General features: G+C 37.4%; 1 protein-coding gene across 1 annotated transcript in view; it reads left to right on the top strand.

The window, feature by feature from the left end:
* The window catches only part of SERPINI2 (serpin family I member 2), a 28,725-nt gene extending 6,568 nt beyond the window's left edge, over positions 1-22,157 (top strand). The window contains exons 3-8 of the mRNA XM_081234869.1: positions 873-1,067; positions 1,148-1,340; positions 9,566-9,663; positions 14,598-14,684; positions 17,739-17,828; positions 22,006-22,157. Coding sequence (XP_081090995.1) covers positions 873-1,067; positions 1,148-1,340; positions 9,566-9,663; positions 14,598-14,684; positions 17,739-17,828; positions 22,006-22,082 — 740 coding nt within the window. The 3' untranslated portion in view covers positions 22,083-22,157. The remainder of the gene's footprint in view (positions 1-872; positions 1,068-1,147; positions 1,341-9,565; positions 9,664-14,597; positions 14,685-17,738; positions 17,829-22,005) is intronic.
* The last annotated feature ends 393 nt before the right edge of the window (positions 22,158-22,550 follow it).

Here is a 22,550-nt window from a genome sequence, read left to right as displayed (position 1 = left end):
TTTATTTATTTATTTATTTTTAAATTAATTAATTAATTTATTTTTGGCTGCATTGGGTCTTCATTGCTATGTGCGGGCTTTCCCTAGTTGCAGCGAGTGGGGACTACTCTTCCTTGTGGTGCATGGGCTTCTCATTGTGGTGGCTTCTCTTGTTGTGGGGGAACCGGCTCTAGGCGCTCAGACTTCAGTAGTCAAGGCACGCGGGCTCAGTAGTTGTGGCTGGCGGGCTCTAGAGCGCAGGCTCAGTAGTTGTGGCGCATGGGCTTAGCTGCTCCGCGGCATGTGGGATCTTCCCGGACCAGGGATCAAACCCGCATCCCCTGCATTGGCCGGCAGATTCTTAACCACTGTACCACCAGGGAATCCAGGAGACTGGTTTTTTAGAAGAGGAAAATCATACTAGCAACCTTATTCTTGTCTTCTCCCAATGGTCAGTGGCTGCAGCTGCAAGAGTGGAGAATTTGAGTGAACCATTAACGTATTAATTCTGATTGACTTGCTGAAGAACCTTGAAATAAAGTTTAAAAATTACCAACAAATATGCAGGAAGAGATACTTAGGTTTTGTTCTTTCTGTCTGAAAAACAATTTACACAAATAATCTCACTAAAGAGAGGCCATTACTAGGTCTGTCCAAATTTGCCTAAGACAATCCTGTACCTCCTGTTTCCTAGTGAAATCCTGTTTGTACCTGTTTCTAAGTGAAATATTTAATAAAGCTCCCCTTTGTTCTCAAAATTGCCAAGTTTAAATGATAAAGCACCCTGTTTTTAATTGATTAGCAAAATAAATTTTTGTTTTAATTCTATTTAAAGCAGTTCCTTTGAATAACTATTGCATATTTCTTCCCACCTCTTCCTCTTCCTTTCACAGGAAAAATTAAAGACATGTTTTCAGGGGAAGAATTTGGCCCTCTGACTCGGCTTGTTTTGGTGAATGCTATTTATTTCAAGGGGGATTGGAAACAGAAATTTAGAAAAGAAGACACAAGGCTGATGAATTTCACTCAGAAATATGGTGCAGCAGTCAAAATTCCAATGATGAAGACTCTTCTGAGAACAAAATATGGTAATATGAAAAAAATCACACTCTAAAGCACTATTTTGGGAATTGCCAAGTATATTAATATTTTATTTTCTCTGTTCCAGGTTATTTTTCTGAGTCCTCCATGAACTACCAGGTTTTAGAATTACCTTACAAAGGTGATGAGTTTAGTTTAATTATCATACTTCCTGCAGAAGATGTGAATATAGAAGAAATGGAAAAGTTAATTACTGCTCATCAAATCCTGCAGTGGTTCTCTGAGATGCAAGAAGAGGAAGTGGAAATAAGCCTCCCTAGGTTAGTAATGTCATTTTATCATTCTTGTTCCTATGTTTTCACTTATAGAGGGACTTGAATAGCCGGCTGAAAGGTAACCAATGCTCGAAAAGGCTATTGACAAACATATAAAGAAAAAAATCCGTTTGGAGTTGTTACTCTACTTTATGGTTACAAAGGCAGGTCTGAACATTGCCAGCATTGCGTTGCCATGACAAGGATGGAATTTAAGTACTCAATATTCTCTGAAAGAGATGGAGAAATGTAAGTCTTCAAAACAGAATGCTGGGATTAAAGGGAATTATTATTCTTTTTAGTATACAAACTTATCTTTCTCTTTTTTTTCCTGATTGGAATTTAAAATATTTTGTCTTCTATTGTGTTTAAGGAAAATATAATTCCCAAAACTCTTGTGATACTCTACAATTAAAAGATATGTTAAAGTGCCTTTGACAGATAGTGCTGTAAGAGTCATTAAAATATAAAATATAAATCTTAGGGTCATTTTTTTATTATTGGGGTATATATATTTATATAAATATTTAAATTTTTTTTATTTTTACACAATTTTAAAGGTTACTTTCCATTTATAGCTATTATGAAATATTGGGGTCATTTCAGATAGTTAATACAAAATGGAAATCACAAAGGTGTATCTCAGGAAGCCATAATTATAAACACTAATTTTTTGATATCATGGTTCCTGGAGACAGGAGAAACTTCAGAGAGTAAGGGATGCCCAAATAAATCACACTCTACCTGAACTTCTAAAAAGAGACAGGTGTCTAATAGATTATTTTCTGTCCCTTCATTTCTAAACTTTTCTTCAAACACTCATCAAGGCCTTCCTGGCCCTCCACCTCTCCACCCTCTTGACTTTTCCTTACTTTCCCACTTAGCCGGGATCCAGTCAGTTATTTCAGTTGTACTCTCACCAAACGTTTTAAATATTTCTGTCACCTTGTCTTTGTGCTTCTGTAGTTCTCTCATCAACAGGCTACTCCTGCTTCCCAACTACTGATTTTGTTAAGCAAAATTCTCCAAATCAGTCACTCTGGTCTCCCTGAGGCTGGAGCTTGGTAGTCTTTCCCTTCAGAGAACTTTCTCTTCTAACACCCCACCAAGACTTTACCTCTGCTCTCCAGGCACTGCTTCATGTTGATTCTCTTACTCTCAATGTATGTCTCAACTACCTCTTCCTTAAAGAAAACATATTAGCATGCAAACTCACCTCTCAACCCTTCACCTCAAAAATTGTGTACATTTTTGCTAAACTTCTCTTCCTCTGTCTTCCTTGATATCCTGGAGAAAGAGGTATCCTATGATTCCCTCACCCTAACTCTGGGATCTTGATCCAATTTTTTTTTTTTTTTTTTTTTTTTGCAGTACACGGACCTCTCACTGTTGTGGCCTCTCCCGTTACGGAGCACAGGCTCCAGACGCGCAGGCTCAGTGGCCATGGCTCACGGGCCCAGCCACTCCACAGCATGTGGGATCCTCCCGGACCGGGGCATGAACCCGTGTCCCCTGCATCAGCAGGCGGACTCCCAACCACTGTGCCACCAGGGAAGCCCGATCCAAATATTTTTGACCATCCCCTTTTTCTTGAAAACCCTTCTTTCTTTAACCCCTATGGCATAACTTACTTCTATTTATTTTTCTCTCTTTCTGTGAAATTTTCCTCTCCTTGACTTACACCTTTTTTCCTTCTGTCCCCAGATAATATTTACCAGAGTTTCATTTTCAGAAATTTCCTCTTCTTCTCTCTTTTATTTGTTCCTTACTATTCATGTCTCTAATATCGACTCTCTCTTTCCAATCTCTCTTCCAGTTCTCTACCATCTATAAATCTCTACTTGGATGTTATTCAGTCTTTCAAAGAGTATTTCTTTTAGCTCCTACTATGTGCCAAACACCAGGGATATAATGGTGTATGTGACGGATAGTTTACCTATTGATCATAGAAATAATTTTTGGAATTGGTTACTTTCAAATTTACTTCTCTCTCTCTTTTCCCTTTGGAAAGATTAATATTTGGGGTCACACACAAAAATACCCCTGAGTTTGAGAACTGTCTGTGCTATGTACTAGTAGTGGGGTCTTAGGAGAGTCACTTAATGTCCTGGTTGTGGTTTTATTAGTACAAAATGGGGATAATGGTACTTATAACTAAGGTATCTTCATCTTCATTAGCCTAGATAACAAATGCCTAGATAATAATGTATAAGTTCCAAACTGAATTGACAATAGGAAATACATGCTTTTTTCAGAATTCCCTTCTCCAACATTTTAGGAATACCAACAGGAATGGTTCACAGTCCACAAATCTGCCTAGACTACTGTAGTCTGGACAGCTTTTCCAAACTGCTTGGCCTTGTCATCAGTGACTCCAAACTGTAGCCACACTTCTCATACAACTTCTCCCATAGTGTGAACACAGACTTTTCTTTTAATTTGCCCAGGAACAACTGTTATATGTTGAATTATGAGCTCTCCAAATTCGTATGTTGAAATCCTAACTCCCACTACCTCAGAATGTGGCCTTATTTGGAGATAGAGTCTTTGTAGAGGTAATCAAGTTAAAGAGAAGTCATTAGAGTGGCCCTAATCCAGTATGGATGGAGCCCTTATAAAAAGGAGGAATTTGGATACAAAGATACACAGGGAGGGAAGATGATGTGGAGAGACATAGGGAGAAGATGGCCATCTACAAGCCGAGGTGAGAGGCCTGGAACAGATCTTTCCCTCACAGCTCTCAGAGGGAACCAATGCTGCAGACAACTTGTTTCTGGACTTCTAAACTCCAGAACTGTAAGACAATACATTTCTGTTATTTAAGCCATATAGTTTGTGGTAATTTGTTAAGGTAGCCCTTGGCAAGCTACTACAAGTAAGAGCAACTTCAATGTTTAACCAAACTTTACTGAAATCTAATAATAAAAAGGGCTTACAAGGTGAAAAGAAATTTAAAACCAGGTTTCAGGGATGAGTATTCCTGGAATGTAGGTCATTTCTTGTACCAGGGAGTCTTCCTCTGTCCATTATTATCCTTAGCCTACCATTTTCATGGTGCCGGGGCCCACTCACCCAAAATGGGTGTCTTTCCCATCTCCATCCAACCCAGTATCCAGAGTCCTCCAACTTTTCCTAGCATAAAATAAAGGTAACACAGATTTTCTTCCATCCCCTCTAAGGCCAGATTCCTAGTCGTAATAGGAATCTATAACAGTAGATTTCAACCCTTAGTGAAAACAATGTCTTCATATGGGGTAGAACAGATTCCACTCTCATCATCTCAAACTTCTCCATCTCCATCCCAGGGGTTCTATTTGCATTAAAAGAGCTCACTGCGTTGCTTTTCCCAAACAAATGAATAACTTGCCTTAAAAGGTGAAATCGAATCTTCAGTTATATGGAAGCAGAAACATCAGTTGGCAGTTGTACCACCTTTTCCAAACAAATTCCAGGCACCAAAGATTTTTTTTTATTACAACATTGTTTATTTTGAAAAAATACAGAAATAATGTAAAAGTTTAACAGTAAACGAATTTTAAGAAAAGTGTGGTAGAATGTAACCTAGCCAATAACAATGATAGATATGGAGGCTGTGATAATGAGAAAAAATTATGGTGTATTTTAATAGAAAAAAAACTGGATTAAAAATTTTTTACAATGATTACAGCTATGTAAAGAAACAAATCTACAGAAAGAAACAAAGGAAATTTACCAAAATGTTAACATTAGTTGTAATAGGGTTATGGCATTATGAACATTTTGTTTTTCCTTTTCTGTATTTTCTATTTCTTTCTCCTCCCTGCTTGCCTGCCAAATAAAAAAGATAATACATGGGAATGAGTTAGGAGCTTGCTTTTCTAGAGAGCTGCTGAGATGTAGAAAATGTAAACCTACTAAGGTACTGGGTTCACTTGACCAAATAATGCCATCTAAAGATTGCACAAAGTCCTGGGGGGCCCCATTGCCATTTTCTGGGTGCAGTTCTTCATCCACAGATTCAGAACATGGCCCTGTCTGTGTGTGGTGGTGCTGAGGGGGTGGGTCTGATGTCTACCTGATGTCTCTCTCCTGCACAATCCCATGTGATTTAGAGGTTTTAGCACTGGATTAGCCGATGCTATCCGACCTCAACATCCAGAAGGGAAGAGAGAAGTGATTAGGATGTTTGGAATAATCCCAGGAAATCTAGTTCTAAGAGATTCCCCCAGAGACCAGCTCATTTCTAGGCAGGGGGGTGGAACTGAATAAGAAGTCAGGATTCCCTTGGGAATTGGTGGTTGGTTAGCTCAGTGGCCTTTGTCTTTGGTGGACTTTGTTCTTTTCTTTGACCAGTACCCCTGCTTAACCTCAGGATGTTGTATGCAATGTAATTAGCAAGTTGGTAGATCCCACTGAGCAAAGCCATTTGCTCCTACAAGGAAGCATCTCTGGGAAGTTCTCTACAGACTGTGAGTGCTATTTTGCACAATTATTGACACACACTCAGAAGGGGTATGTACAGTGGTGAAGAACATGATCTTAGAGTCTGACAGTTCTGGATTTAAATCCCAGCTCCACCTCTGAGTAGCTATTTAACCTTGGGAAAGTTACTTAAATTTTCACACCCTCAGCTTCCCCATCTGCAAATCGATAATAATACTCTGTACCTCATAAAGTCATTTAAAGGGTTAAATGATATAATATATGTAAAGAGCTTAGTATAGTTCCAAGCAGTCAGTAATGGTAGCTAATTACTATTATTAGCTGCTGTAACTGTAGCTATTTGTATTTCAAAACACTACTCTTTTATTTTATTTTTAAATTTTTTTTTATTGTGGTAAAAGTCACATAATATAAAACATACTATTTTAACTGTATCTAACTGCACAGTTCAGTGGCACTAAGTACATTCACATTGTTGTGCAACTCTCACCATCATCCATCTTCCAAATTTTTCACCTTCCTAAACTGAAACTCTGTCCCCTTTAAACACTAACTCCCCATTCCCCCCTCCCCCCGCCACGTCCCCTCCCCCCCGCCCCCTGGCATCAACCAGTTTACTTTCTGACTCTATGAATTTGACTATTCTAGGTACCTCAAATAAGTGGAATCAAACAGTATTTGTCTGCACCTAATGTATATTTGAATGCATTTTTCAGGTTAACTTAATATATGTCCTGCAAACGGATTGTACTTTTTTTTCCCCCTGTGCTATACAGTAGGCACTCACCAGCCAACTACTTCATGCACAGTAGTGTACATACGTCAATCCCAAACAGACAGCTTTGGATCTCTAAGTGTGTGAATGTGAACTGTGTGTGGGTGAGAGAAAGTGACCTCAGGGAAAATGAGGCTGGGTGTGAGAATAGATAAGTCATGACCAGCTGCAATGATGATTCTAAATGTTCTTTCACTTTAGCCTATCAAACACTGATACAAATTGGAATCCAAGTTTACATTAAACATTGTCCAGATATGTTTCCTATGTGACAGAAAGAATTTTTAATTCAGCCCTTGAGGCCAGTGGAATATTTCACACACACACACACACACACACACACACACACACACACTAAGTGACTGGAAACTATGTACTCACATAATAGTCCCAAGTCCACCACTGTCAAGGATTGTGTTATATTTTTATCCTTGTGGGCAGCCCTAAGACTTGGTTGTTTCTAAGCCTGAACCTTCCAAAGATGACTCAAGCCCACTGTATCAAAAGTGGAATTCTAAACAATAAGGACAGGGACCTTGAGGGAAATCAGTTGAAGACATTTTGTCGTTAAACAAGAGTCCTGCGTATAAAGGAGAAGAAAGGGACAACACCAATCCACAGTAGGGCCTGCAGACCAGGAGTGACTCCTTCTCAAACAGAAATTCTGCATTGTGTTCCTTTGTTTTCTGCAGCTTTAACCTGTGTGAGACCCCTTTAAGCACAATGGTAGCCTATGGCAGTAAATTGCTGCCTTTTAAGGAGGCAGATAATGTTTACATATGCTAAAACATTCATTTCATGATTGTTTGGTTGATAATTGTCTATCCAGTCCTTTTGCTACTCATTCTTTTACCTTTAGCTGTATTTTTTTTTTGACAATTTTAGAGGAGAGTCAAGGAAAAGAGGAAATGAACCACATCTAGAATAAATATTAAGATTCACAAAATTTGGAAGAGGTACACAATTAACACTACACATATTGTATTGATCGAGATTACGATTTTGGATTATATTTAGACTAGAAGGCAGTGGAAGTTAGCACATTAGCTCTGACTTGGAAGGGACCTGCATTTGAATCCTAGCCCTGTCTCCTATCTTGTCCTTGAGTCTGAAAATCAACCTTCTCAAAGCCTCCACTTTCTTATATGTTAATGGGAATAATAATGCTCACTTCCTAGGGTTTTTGTGAAGATTAAAAACTATGATCTATATTAACTGCTAACACATGGAAGTGCTACTTCACACCTGGCTATTCATGGCTCCAATAATTATGGCTAATTAGTAATCGGCCGTAGATTATACTTTTATTAAATGGTTGAATGGGTTTCTATCACTGTAGCTTTCATTGGACTATGTTATGAGCAAGACTGTTACTTAAATGACTCTCTGGTATGATTAGACCTTATTAGAGGTTGTAATAAGTCTTGCAGTATTCTTGTCATTATCCCCAAATCATTGGACTGTTATACTAAAAATAGCCAAATTATGGGTGGACTAGAACATTGTTCCTCAACCTTTTAGAAGCGCATACTCCATTCAGAATAAAAAAAGTGTGGTAATGAAAATAGAAAAAAAGAACAACCCCAAAGCCTCAGAGCCATCATGCTGCATATTATCTTTCTTAGCAGGAAGTTAAAAGGAAGAAGTTGAAAATGATTGGCATAAAACAAGTTATTTTCATTATCAGTAGGTTTTAATGTGCATGTTGTGAATTGTGCCTGTCCCCAGTTAGCTAGGGTTCTGAATGAATAAACATCTTCCAAAAGGGCATAATATTTTACCAAGAAATAATTTAGGGCCAGTAAATTTTTGCCACAGCATGTTCCTTGTTTTGAAGAACTATAATTAAGAAGCTTGTTCAGTATTTGGCAATTAAAACAATGATCTAATTAGACTGATTGCACAAGCTAATTTCTAGCCCCAGATGTGGGCCTACCTGTTAGCTAAGCAAGGATCCTGTGCTTGGGCAATCATGTCTGCATCCAAACCAGAGAGCACGGGGGCAAAGGCCCAGCTAGGGCACAGACAGAGCCCCTTGGGCAGAAGCTGTCTTGGGATTTCCCTGAGGTAGGAAATATACATAGCCCCCTGATGGAGGACTTAAGACTCTTTTCTTTCATAAACAAAGTCTCCAACCTGGTTGTAAAATGTAAATGGATGCTTTCAGCATCTCTAAAGCCAGTAAGTACTAGCTTCTTTTTTTTCTGCCCCCCCCCCTTTTTATTGAAATGGGAAAGTGAGGGTCACTGATTGCTGTTGACTTGGAATCGTAGAAGATCAGTACTTGAGAGAATCTTTGAGATTCTTTGGTGAAGCTCCCTCTTCAGGCAAATCGAGGCTTGGAGACCTGCGCAGAATCTGGAGTCCTAACTTAGGGCCCTGAATTAGAAGTATTGGCCAGCTTTTTGTTTTTCCTATAATTTTTACTTTATTGGAAAGAAATTTAGTTCCCTTTCAATCTTTTACCTGTAAAATACAGGGCTTTGGGGGAAGATGTTAGGTGTGTCTGTAAACTGAAGGAAGTCACATCAACTGTGACAATGGATGGGAAGGCTCATAGGTTACTAATGCCCCCTCTCTGTACCTCAGTAGCCAAAAATCTTCTTTAAGGACCGTTGGCTTCTGTTTCAGGCTCATAGTCTCGTGGATGCCTGCCAGGAACCACCTTTGATGATGTGAAAAATCTGAGTGTGTATAGTTGCTGGAGGGAAGCTTTACATTTCTAGCGAAGAAGCAAATAATTGAAAACTTAGCTAGAATTCACCCTGTTTTGTTGGGTGTTACTTCAAAAAATAGAGTATTTGCTTCTCCCTTCCCAACCAACCATTTATCTGGGAAACAAGTTATTAGCAACTCAGAACTGCTCAGTGGAGCTGGGGAAAAATGGTGTGAAAAGTGAGGAAACGTAACTGGGATAATGAAAACAAAATATTTCACAATAAAATCTCTTCCAAGTCATCCATTTTATAAAAATCATTTTGGTAGAAAATGTGTACAGTGTTTCAAAAATTTTCCTCTTCATTTTTTAAAACAGATTTAAAGTAGAACAAAAATTAGACTTCAAAGAAGCTTTGTATTCATTGAATATAACTAAGATATTTAATGGTGGCTGTGACCTTTCTGGAATAACAGGTAATATGGAAAATTATTCTTATATTATCATGTAAATATGTTTTCTTACTAATGATGTTAACTGACTGATCTTAAAACTGAGAGAGCATTTGGCCCCAGAAGATACATACACAGAGAATAAATGTCATAGTCATGTCAAGCTGTCTGTAAACAAGCACTCTATTTTGCACTTAAGTAGTTTTGCTTAATGAAAGTCAGACAGCATTATAGAATGTTAGATAAGCCTTCTAACCATGCTTACAGTGAGACTGTGTAGGAGAAGTATTATATGGGCTTTTATTCCAGCCCTGTTTGGATTTCCTTATCTGAATAATGGGAATTACAACTGTGAGGCTCTCATCTAAGCAGAGCTAATAAAACTTTTATAAACTAATTAGCAAATGTTAATTCGGTAATATTAGAGGCCATGAAATAGGCATCCACAAGTTGCTGGATGATGAACACAATCTAGAAATTGTAATGCTGCAGTTTGTAGATTTAGCTTGAGACTGACAACACATCTGAGGAGATGGAGCTTTTATGCTAACTGGCACCTGGGAAATTGTGTGCAGTTAAGACACTTACTTATACAACAAAGCCCAAGACAGTCTTTAATTTTTCTCATCCTGGCAGTACCCACAAGTTCAAAAATAACTAAAGAGAAAGAAAATGGATGAAGAGGGCCAATTTGTCCTAAGTTATCTACCCTTTTTTAAATTCAGTCTTCTGTTTTATATATATATATATAAACAACAGTCCTAATGACACAGGCTTGTCTGTCTGATGGGGTTGGATATCATAACCCAGCATTATTGTGTATTCCTATATAAAATTTGGACTTTGGAGAAGTATTCATTAATTTATGCACTCATCAATTATGTGAGTAAATGAATAGAATGAATGAGTTTTCCTGGCGGAGGAGGTGGGTGGGGTACACAGGTGACATAGCTGTTCATTATCACCTTCACGCATGATTTAGCTGCTTGTTCTCACACTGACGGATAGATCTGACTTCTCTGACAGTTTCATCACCATCAGGAATGAGACAGTCAAAATTAAATACTGGGTCATATGGTAGTTCTATTTTTAGTTTTTTAAGGAACCTCCATACTGTTCTCCATAGTGGCTGTACCAATTCACATTCCCACCAGCAGTGCAAGAGTGTTCCCTTTTCTCCACCCCCTCTCCAGCATTTATTGTTTCTAGATTTCTTGATGATGGCCATTCTCACTGGTGTGAGGTGATATCTCATTGTAGTTTTGATTTGCATTTCTCTAATGATTAATGATGTTGAGCATTCTTTCATGTGTTTGTTGGCAGTCTGTATATCTTCTTTGGAGAAATGCCTATTTAAGTCTTCTGCCCATTTTTGGATTGGGTTGTTTGTTTTTTTGCTATTGAGCTGCATGAGCTGTTTATAAATTTTGGAGATTAATCCTTTGTCAGTTGCTTCATTTGCAAATATTTTCTCCCATTCTGAGGGTTGTCTCCCACTACTAGGCATATACCCTGAGAAAACCATAATTCAAAAAGAGACATGTACCAAAATGTTCATTGCAGCTCTATTCACAATATCCCGGAGCTGGAAACAACCTAAGTGTCCATCATCGGATGAATGGATAAAGAAGATGTGGCACATATATACAATGGAATATTACTCAGCCATAAAAGAAACGAAACTGAGCTATTTGTAATGAGGTGGATAGACCTAGAGTCTTTCATACAGAGTGAAGTAAGTCAGAAAGAGAAAGACAAATACCGTATGCTAACACATATATACGGAATTTAAAAAAAAAAAAAAGGTCATGAAGAACCTAGGGGTAAAACGGGAATAAAGACACAGACCTACTTGAGTATGGACTTGAGAATATGGGGAGGGGGAAGGGTAAGCTGTGACAAAGCGAAAGAGAGGCATGGACATATATACACTACCAAATGTAAGGTAGATAGATAGAGGGAAGCAGCCGCAGAGCACAGGGAGATCAGCTCGGTGCTTTGTGACCGCCTGGAGGGGTGGGATGGGGAGGGTGGGAGGGAGGGAGATGCATGAGGGAAGGGATGTGGGAACAGATGTATATGTATGACTGATTCACTTTGTTATAAAGCAGAAACTAATAAAAAAAATTAAATACTGCAACAGGATGCTATCTAAGTGTGTCCTGGAATGCAGACACCTCACCAACTTGAAATAAACCAAGCCATTTTTTAAACACCTCTTCCTCTTAAATTTCTTTCTGGCCTTTGGAAGCTCACTTGCTATATCTCAGACTTTCAAATAGCCACTTGCTCTGCAAATTCCCAGCAATTTGTGACTTCTATAAAGTCTCCTTTTACAAGAAGATGTATCAAGAAAATACCTCCAAAATGCTTTATAAAAGATTTTGTGCGAGAGAATAACCCTGAGCAGAAAAGAATAAATGTCCAACATTTTTTGCTCTGAGTTGCCTATTTGAGTTGTTTTAACTACTTTGATTCTTTGGTTCTGTCTTATTGCCTGAAATAGAACAACCACAGTCAAGACTGACACTATTTCTGGTCTTCAGGAGAATAGTGAATTAATTCCCTGCTATTCCTACTTACCATTTGTAAGTAGACAATAAACATTTGCTAAAGGCTACTGAGAACCAGTCCAATGCTAGTGCTGTGTGATAGTTACACAAAAGAGACACTATCTTATACTCATGTCATTCACAAGTTTTGAATGAAATGTTTTCAAAAGAGTTATTTTGGAAACTTTGCGATGAATATTTGACTTCTAACTGTTATTACTTCTTGTGTCACCTTTGGTAAAATATTTAACCTTTCTGAACTTCAACTTTCTAATCTATTAAATGAGATAATATATCCTAGTGGTGGAAAAAAAAGAATATATGTAAATCACTTTGTTCAACATCTGTTATATAGTGGACACTCAGTAAATGTTAAATACAAAAAAAAAGTGAGTAAATGGCACATTAATATTTACTTGCACATCTTCTAGCAAAGCTATTGAAAGTTTCTTGTCCTCTTAACTTGACAAAGACATACTTGGAATTTTCATAGGAAATTAAGGGAAAGAATTATTGCAAAGATGTAGAAACCAGTGAGTTTATGAAGTTCAGATCCCTTGTTCTAATCTATCATCTCCCAAGTCCTGTTCTTTTTCCAAGACCGGGCCCCCCTCTGTGTAAGATGGAATACAGAAGACCAAATTGCTCAGTCTAATGGCCAGGGAGTCACTTGGTCTGGTGCCAGTGCTAAACTGCATGCGTGAAATTCTCCACTCCACCCCAACCTGCTTTTCGGTCTTCATTCTTTGCATGAGCCCCTTGGTCATCTACTCTGTGCTCTATATGTGAATCCTATCTTATTCCAGGCAGTTGTGGGAAAAGAATGTGCTCATTTGCATGACCTTAAAAAACCACACCCCTGCATTTTAGTTAACCCACACTAATGATGTGGATGCCCCCTTTTCTCCATCTTACATGTTTCTATCACTGGACATAGCCTTATCCATTGATTTATTTATTTGGTAAGTATTTATTGAAAGCCAACTATGTGCCAGGCAGTTTTCTAGAGTTGAATAAAATCTACATTCCCTCTTCTAATGAAGTTTACATCTGTTAGGGCAGATGGACAATTAACAAGTAATTAATTAATTAAATGGTGAGGTGATAGATGCTATGGATTAACTAACATAGAGTCATGGGATAAAGAGATTTAGATCAGATAAGAACAGAATTAGACATGGTGAGAAGGGACAATTGCTTTGAGGAAGTGTCATTTTTGCTGAGACCTAAGTAACAAGGGAGCCAATCAGGGAAAGTTCTGGGAAAAGGGATTTTAAGCAGATGGAGAGATGGAGCTAAAGTCTTGATGCTTGACCTTGTAGCTGGAGCTACTGGACCCGGAGAGGAGGGTAGGAGATGAGGATGAGAGGTAATCAGAGGCCCAGACGGAGTCATTACAAGCAGTTTGGAGTTATTTTTAGGAAGCCATTTTTTACGAAAGTAACCCTTTGATGACTTCTCTCTATCTTGCCTGAGGAGATTTACTTTTCTGTAAGCTGTCAGAGCTGGTTTGCCTTGACTAAATTATTTCTTCATGAATCCTTCTAAATTCAGTTGTCTTGGTGGAGTCCACCTGCGTCACATCAGCTTTCTCTCTCATGAGGGACAAAGCTCCTTTCTCTTCAAGTTTCAAGGCTTGCCTTCCTTTCCTCACCCTTTCGCCACCGCTGAACTCACGACAACCTTTCCGTTGTCTCTCTGAGGAACATTGTCAGATCTATCTGGTCTGGACACGGGTGGCAGGTGGCTTCTGAACTCATGGTTTCACTCCCCCTTCTCAAGGAGACTCTTCACAGGTCACAGTACCAGAAACGCTTCACACATACATCAGTTCCACCAAGGGGAGGAGAGGGGCCTTCTCTCTCAGCTTGTTTCCACAGCAGAACAAAACGTTATTAAGACACTATCTTACACTGAGAAATTTGACAGGTTTTAAAGCATAGCTCTGAAGCTATTTTGTAACAGATGACACAAAAGCTCTTTAGATCTTTATCGCCTCATCAGTCTTGAAAGAAAGTAAATTTTGTTCTAAACTCAGATCAAAACCCAATACGGAATTTAAAAGGCAAGTTGGCTTTGAGGTCGAAGACATAGGGTGGGATTAATTCAAATCTGTAAAGCCTTTTTCATCTTGCCTGTAGACCATGACTAAGGCAGGCAAAACCCTTTGTCCATTCAAATATTTCACTTATATCTGAGCTAAACTTGGTCTCTCCATACCTTCTCTACATCATCTCTGCAAGAGCTAAACCTAAACCACATTTACCTCTAGCAAATTAACTAACTTGGAAAGAGTTTGGATTTTTTTCCTTTTCTTTGTTCATTTGAAAATGTAATTCACCTGGGATCCAATAAGTACTAGCCCTGAGTGTTAACCCTTCAATGCACTTTCATATTTTCCTACAGATTCCGCTGAGGTGTATGTTTCCCAAGTCATGCAACAAGTTTTCTTTGAGATAAACGAAGATGGCAGTGAAGCTGCAACATCAACTGGTAGGACAAATGATGTCACAGCAAGCCAGGAGGAAGAACTGGAGGAAATGAGCGTGAGGATGCTTCCACTCTGTGGTCCTCTGATCTCCTTTTCTCCTCCTGCTGTCCAGTACACTGAAGGAAGGGGAAAATGGCTATAGAAGCTATTTATGCACCTGTGCGGCTGGAGCTTAAGGCAAAAGAAAAGGGAAGGGACTTGATTACGAGTTGAGGCTCATCTACTGATATCTACTTATTTGTCACTTGGATTACCTGCCCATTAGCTGATAGGACCCAGTGGAGAAAACTGTAGGCTCAAACCTGAAACATGATTGCTCAGGAATATTCACTCTTAAGAAATTGTATTAATTCCATTCTTCCTTTGCACTCTTAGTCCCTACTTTTCTAATGAGAGTCTAATGTGACTCTTATTATCTCTATGGCAATGGCTCTCAAACTTAGCTGCACATTAGAGTCAGCTGAAAAGCTTTTAAAATTTCTGTGCCCAGACTGCACCCCAAAATAATTAGAACAGTATCTCTGCAGATGAGATTCAGCCTTCAGTATTTTCTTACCTTTCCCTAAGTGATAACAGTGTGAATCCCAGGTTGAGAAACACTGCTCTCCAGTTACTTGGAGCCTATCCTTGCAACTGCAAGTGTAATGCATAGACCAGCAGCATCAGTGCCCCTTGGGAACTAGTTAGAAATGCAGAACCTCAGGCTCAACTCCAGACCTACTAATCCAGCATCTGCATTTTCTGAGATCTCTTGGTGACTTGTATGCACATTACAGCTTGAGAACCACTTCTATGACATATTTCCTTGAACAAATGGCATTTTGAATAGTATCTGTGCTGCATAAAAGTAATACTCAAAAAATAATTGGAGAAAAGCCTTAAGTTCAATTAGAAATGGAAGGGCAACTTTAATGAATTCCTCATAAGTCTATTTTAATTCTTCAGACCATGACTTTAACCTGTATGTAAAAGATATGCATCCTTTAAATAGTCACATTGATAAATTTATATCCACATTATTAATTTCTTGATTAATTTATAATGCTATGTAATGGCGATGGATTTTGACATCTAGGTGGGGCACACTGGACTCCCACTACTGTTTTGTCACCTCCTGAAGGACTTTGCATTACTGTGCTCAAAGTAACTTAGATTGGAGGAGATGAGCTATTACAATCCTTGGAGAAACCAAAGGTGGCTTTGGGATGAAGTTGCTAGTTCACGTAGACAAATTTTCCACTTGCTTTTACACAGAATTGGAAGAGTCCTTATAGATCATTGTCTGAACCTCTCATTATGTTGGTGAAGAAACAGGTGCACGTGTGAAGTGCTTTGCCTAAGGTCATGCTAATAATAGACAGTAGGGTTTGGACTGAAATCACGTTTCCTGACTTCAAGTTCAGAACTCTTTCTGCTATCACCTGATGCCTCTTGTTTTAAGTGTAGAGTTCTCTAAGAGGATGTAACAATCATTAAGGGATCAGCAGTGACCCTGATGTGTCACACTTAAATAGTTAGTGTGAGTATTTTTACTTTCAGGCATCTACTCAATGGATGCTCAGGAACAAAAGAACTCAAATATTCACCCAAATGAGAATGGGCGTGATCCTGACTATGCTTTTCTATATTATCTCATTAATTCAGAGAGGAGTCTATATTCACTGGTAATTTGGTTAACATAGCCCTGATATTTCAGGTAGAAGAATGCCATACATTTAATATTACTAAGATTATTTTGGATTGTGCAGGGGATCAGAATATGCCACCCCCAAATATGCCATTTTTGCAGAAGAGTTATTTTGAGCTGAAGGCAGTTTAGAAACAGCAGGTACAAAAAGAGCTCTCTACCCTCCTCTTACATGTCTAAAATCAGGGCATAGATTTCCCTTGTGGAGGTATCTCCCTTCTTGTCTTCCATGCCAAGAGAAGGAACCTTTGGCATAGGAGATGAAAGTTGGCAGTGATATGAGTCTGCATAAGAAAACCTTACTAAATAATCCTTATATACCATTAATTTTCCCCATATATTTACCTTCCCACAATTTACCACCCCTAGACACTCAAGCCCCTTTTCCTTTGTGTAGTCACTTCTCCACAATTTACCACTTTTTGTTAAAATGATACAACCCCTTCTTTGGGTATTCACTTCTTTTCTGTGAAGCTCCTGTGTGGATACAAAATAAAACCATTTCTTTTGTTAATCTGTCTTTTGTCAGTTTAATTTGCACACCCCAGTTACAAACAAAAAGTGTAGAGGAATAGTTTTTTCCTTCTCTACATTTGTTTTTCAATTATGATCACATGTTGCATTTTAAAAACCATTTTCATAGGTCTGAAAAATTATACAAAATTATTACATTACTGGTAAATAAAACATCTGAATTGAGTGCAGAAATATTTAATCTAGAAAGAAAAACAATCCAGCCATTTAAATTTATCCACTCTGAAATATTGATAAATGCCACAATGGAGGAGCATGATACAAATTATTATAGTAAATAATTGTTAAGGCAGCAAACTTCTAATATCATAATAAAAATCCCATACACATTCACAGCACAAATCCTAAAAGTTCTGAGCTCACAGAATAATTTTGGAAAAGTTAAAAAAAATAAATTTGAAGTCAGATGTGATTACTACAAGCCTGGAGAATAGAAATAAAGTACAAACATACCTGGATAGGAATTAGGAGTTGAAAAATTATGAGATAAATCATATAACGCAAATAAAAAGTGAGCAGAAAGTTACTGCTTAAAAGATGAAATTTTCAACTGCTTTCACTAAACTGAAACTAGTTTTGGTTTTCTTCTTCATTGAGCATAAATGTGAAGTTAGAATTATTCAATGAGTAATCCAATATGTATTCTTCTGCTCTTCGATTTTTAAATTTATTCCAAATTTCTTTGTATTTAGAAAATGGTTATTTTTCCACATGTTAATTTCTCAAACAAAATGACCTTTCCTGTCTACAAAAAATAGTATGGATATTATGGATATATTTTCTTTACTGATCTTTTAATGTGCACATCTAAATAACTGTTGTCTCTATTTCATAGGCATACACGTCCCTGTGATCATGAGTCTGCCTCGAAACAAATTTATAGCAAACCATCCGTTTCTGTTTATTATGAAGAATAACCCAACAGGTACCTTTTTGAGAATTCCCTGGGGGAGCTGCTTAAGTTAAATAGACCTAGTCCTAGATGCTAATCTCAGTCTATACATCTGAAATCATCTGTTCTTTCAATTTATTGAATTTATTTTAATTTTTTTCAAAAAATTTTTAGTGTCTATTTCTTGAGTGCTTGTTTTGTACCAGGCATTGTGTTTTAAGAGATGACAGTGACCTAAAATAGAGCAATAGTAGTAATAGCTGCCGAAATAGTTACTATACGTGCTGGTGATTTTTTTTTTTTTTTTTTTGTGGTACGCGGGCCTCTCACTGCTGTGGCCTCTCCTGTTGTGGAGCACAGGCTCCGGATGTGCAGGCTCAGCGGCCATGGCTCACGGGCCCAGCTGCTCCGCGGCATGTGGGATCTTCCCGGACCGGGGCACGAACCTGTGTCCCCTGCATCGGCAGGCGGACTGTCAACCACTGCGCCACCAGGGAAGCCCTGTGCTGATGATTTTAAATACCAGTCTCGACAGCTAACACCATTCCAATAAGTTAGATATTTGATGAATAAAGACATAGATGCTCAGAGAGAGGTTGTGTAGTTTGTCTAAGGTCATACAAATGAAAAGTGGCATAGTGAGAATAAGACATTTTGTTTCAGAAGTCAACTTTTCTTTCAATGGTGCCACAATGGGAGTGGAAATTGGAAGTTGCACAGTTGTGAAAGGTTTCATAGGTAGATTCCAAAAGAATAAGTGACTAGCTATAGGCTCTGAGTGGGCTGGAGGAGTCAAATATTATTCCAAATCTCCAATTTGGGCAATTGTGAAAGATAATGCACAAAAGGTAGGGGCACAAAATGTAGGGGTAGTAGTCGATTGGACTGGCGTTAGACACAATGGCATCGTAAATGCAGATTGTCTGCGTAGATGCTTTTGCAATTTCTCTTATGAAAAAGAGAGGCCAGAAATGTGGATACAGTGAGGAAACTTTCTTTAAGTGTATATTTAGGCCTTCTCAGGAGTCATAACCCCATGTGAGGACTCTAAACCAGGGGAAAAGAGATTATGTCTTATTCATTTCTTTATCCAGCCCAGTATTTGGCAAAGTGCCTTGCACTTAATATCAGTGCCCCTAGAGATTGAAGGTTTGGACTTGGGGTTCAAGTCCCAGCTTAATGAACTAATAGTTGTAAGACAAGTCACATACTTTCTAAACCTAATTTTCCCCACCTCCTATTTGAACATAATATTAGTACTTATCTTAGAGAGTTAAATAAAAGAATATATGAAACCTGTGACACTACCTGGCACATAGTGTTCATTGTGAATACATCAATAAATGTAAATGAGTGAACGACTGAATAAATGAAGGAAGAAAAATGGAAATTTTCTCTATATAACTTGTTTTGCGTGGAGAAGAGACAGAGTTAATTTCAGAATCTGAATCTGTTAGATTAACTAACAATACTGATATTATTGGCCCCCTAAGGGATATATCAGTCTCTTTTTTTAAGTTCCATGAAACTAATGCTGAATGACCTTTCTGAAAGTTATATCTTGGAAACAGTGGGACAGTTTCAGATTTGCTGAGATTGTATTAACACAACCTCAATTCTAGTAGTGGATGTGTCAGTGTTAAGAGATATTCTGAGTATGTCATTTGATCTATACATCTTTAACCTTAGGGTAACTCTGATTTCTTGCCATCAGTGTGTAACTATTGAGTATGGAGAACAGAAAGAAACGAAGCTCATTGGGCATCAATGCACTAGGAAATAATGGTGTTTAGCATAATGATGTTTTACTCTTTATTTTCCAAGTTGATGACTATGGACATGTAATCGCTATCAGTTAAACAGCAGTGAAAATTCAAAACCCAAAATAATTCACTTATTTATTTACTTATGATAATAATTAACTATCAGACCCTTAATGACAATTTCCACTGTTTTATGATCTCTATTGTAATGAGACTTTCTAAACTAGGGTTACTCCCTTAAAGTATTGTTTAAAATGAATGGCCACTCATTTATTGGAGGCTGTAAGTTGTTGCCATATAAACTGTAGAATGGGTTATTGCCTTAAGACAATACACATTCAGTGATTTATTTATTTTTCCTCTCACAAATGAACTGAAGAAATCATTGGGATTAACGAAGCTGGTGATTTAGCATGGTGTAGTAAACTACTAAATGGCTTAATGATTTATATAAAATATATTCATTTGACAATTTCTGGAGTATGAGGGTGAATAAGTTTAGATTTAGTACAACCAATTTTTACCTAAATTTTAAATTTTGTTTTGGTCAAACAATCCTCTTATGCAAAATCCATACATTACTTGTATTTTCCTATCAGTATTTGACTTCCTATCATATATATTTCAGTATATTCATCCAAACCTCTTACCAAGCCAAACTTCTAGGGAAATGAAGAACAATTTTTCTTCTTTTAGGCTGAGGGTATAGGCCAGCGTTAGAGACTTTCAGAAGAAAATTGTCAAAGATGCTACATGAAATGTGCCATTTCTCAGAAAATAGTGAATCCTGGTTTTGAAACTGACAGTACTTCATACATAATTTGAAAATGTTGTGTTTATAACTCTTTCAGATTGTAGGTTGAAGGGAGAAGCAGAATGCAGGGTATTCACTAAGAAATCTTTTTTCTAGGTCATTAGCTTTGGTTATGCTATTGTAGTTTTACATTATGAAGTAAAAACTGCTTCCATCTGATGGAGATGTTTTATAACTGTATTGATTAAATATGAGGGACACTTTTTAAGAAGTGGGCATGAAAAGAAATGTGGAAACAACAATGATTTCTGCTTCAGCCTGCCTGTGAATCCACTGTGACTATGTAAAGGAAGATTTCACTAATCTGTCCAATTTAGTACTGAGTAGATTGGTGATTGCATGAAGACTCTACTCAAAATGTGGTTTTGTTGGTCAAAAAAACAGATTAAAAAGGCTGGGACAAATGGCTTTTATGTAATGTCCTACACTTCTCAGTGTTTAGAACTTTAAACTATTATCTTCAATTTATGAGGTTAGTTTCTATGAAAATTACTTTAAAAATTCCCCAAGCAAGCAATTCTGGTAAGCATTTTAATTCCATAGAATTATAAGGATACAAGAGTTACTATTGATTCCTATTGTGGCTAAATGTAGTATACATCCTGAGGAAGTTATTTATGTATCTCTATCTATCTGAAAAATAGAGTATTTCTTTTCTTGTGTTTGGGGAATTATTCTGAGAGTTTTGAGGCAAAGTATTATTAATTATAATCATAAAAAGAAAAAATCTGCTAGAGATTATGTCTATTTCCATGTTATTGACTCTTTTAAGACTGTGTCTGTCTTTGGACTGAACAGTAAGGAGTTAATGAAAAAGGGTTCTTCCTTTTTATTTCATTTCTGCCATTGTTATTTCAAATACATGTAAGCTTTAAAATTATGTAAAATTTTATTTTATCACTTTTGAAATAAACCTTTATTACATATGACTTTAAGGGACATAACTCAAGGCAACGCTTGACATAGAGCCACTTCCCTTACCCTAGTTGAAAAGAAAGATGAATGCATTTTAACATATTTATTTCTGTTTTGTCCTCTAGTTCTTAGTTCCTTTTCACTTGCACACACAGAATGGCTGGAAATAGATGTTTACATATTTACATTTATGCTTTATACTATATCACCGGTGAGGATTTGAAAGCACTAGAGATGTGAAAATATTGTCTTTAGCAGTAAGATTTGATTCAGAGCTGAAGGAAGAGATCTGAGAAGCTGCACTTTTAACCCCAATGGTTTATATTACATGCATAAAGAGATGACTGCTAATACCTTAAATTTAAAATGCGTCCATGCTCATCACCATTTTATTATTCTATGTTTGCCTGACTGAATCTCTATATTTTGAAGAACACCTCTCTGTCACTTTATTTTTGCTTTCCTTTATGAGAAACAGGACTAATGCATTCTCCATGACAAGCTGTTGTGGGTGTTAATTTGCTTCATAAATTATCAGAAAATGATTAATAATGATATAATTATCTATTTTAGACAGAGGAGTGGGTTTTGCTATTAGACATTGCCTATTTATCATATAGAGAAAAAAAGACAATGATTTTTTAAAATATTAAGAAATACTAATCATTGTCATTTTTTTCTCCAGAAATTCTGAAAGGTTTTTTTTTTCTTTTCCTAGATTCAATTTTGTTTATGGGAAGGGTGACAAATCCTGACACCCAGAAGATGAAGGGAAGAGATTTAGATTCACTGTGAATGAAAAGCACAGCCTCAGAATATGGAAAATAGTTGATTGGCAAAATATCATCAAATATTTTCTATATATCTTTTTCTGTTTTAAACTGTGCCTTTATTAATCTGTATTCATAAATAAATGAAATTATGCATTAAATGTTTTTGTTCTTTCTGTATTTTTATAGAGTATACATGAATCAAAAGCAGTGAACTTACATAAGATATTAATATGTTAAAACAATCCATCTAAAATAGCTTAGATATCAGATTCCGGTCTTAGATATCAAAGTCTGTATTCTTAAAAGACTGGACTATCCGACTCCCAGGCATAGCAGCATTATCCAGACCATGGGGAAGTAGGGTCAAGAGAGAGTGGGTGTGCTGGGTGCCTCTCTGTGGTCCAACCTGAGATACAAAAATCCAGTACCCATGACAATACACAAACTGTGAGTATGTAGTTAATCTTAACTTGATACTCCATGTGTTGTG

This window comes from Mesoplodon bidens (genome assembly GCF_964165515.1).
Source record: "Mesoplodon bidens genome assembly, chromosome: 5".
NCBI classification, from domain to species: domain Eukaryota; kingdom Metazoa; phylum Chordata; class Mammalia; order Artiodactyla; family Ziphiidae; genus Mesoplodon; species Mesoplodon bidens.
The sequence above is the reverse complement of the archived record's forward strand: the minus strand, read 5'-3'. Positions and strand labels throughout refer to the sequence as shown.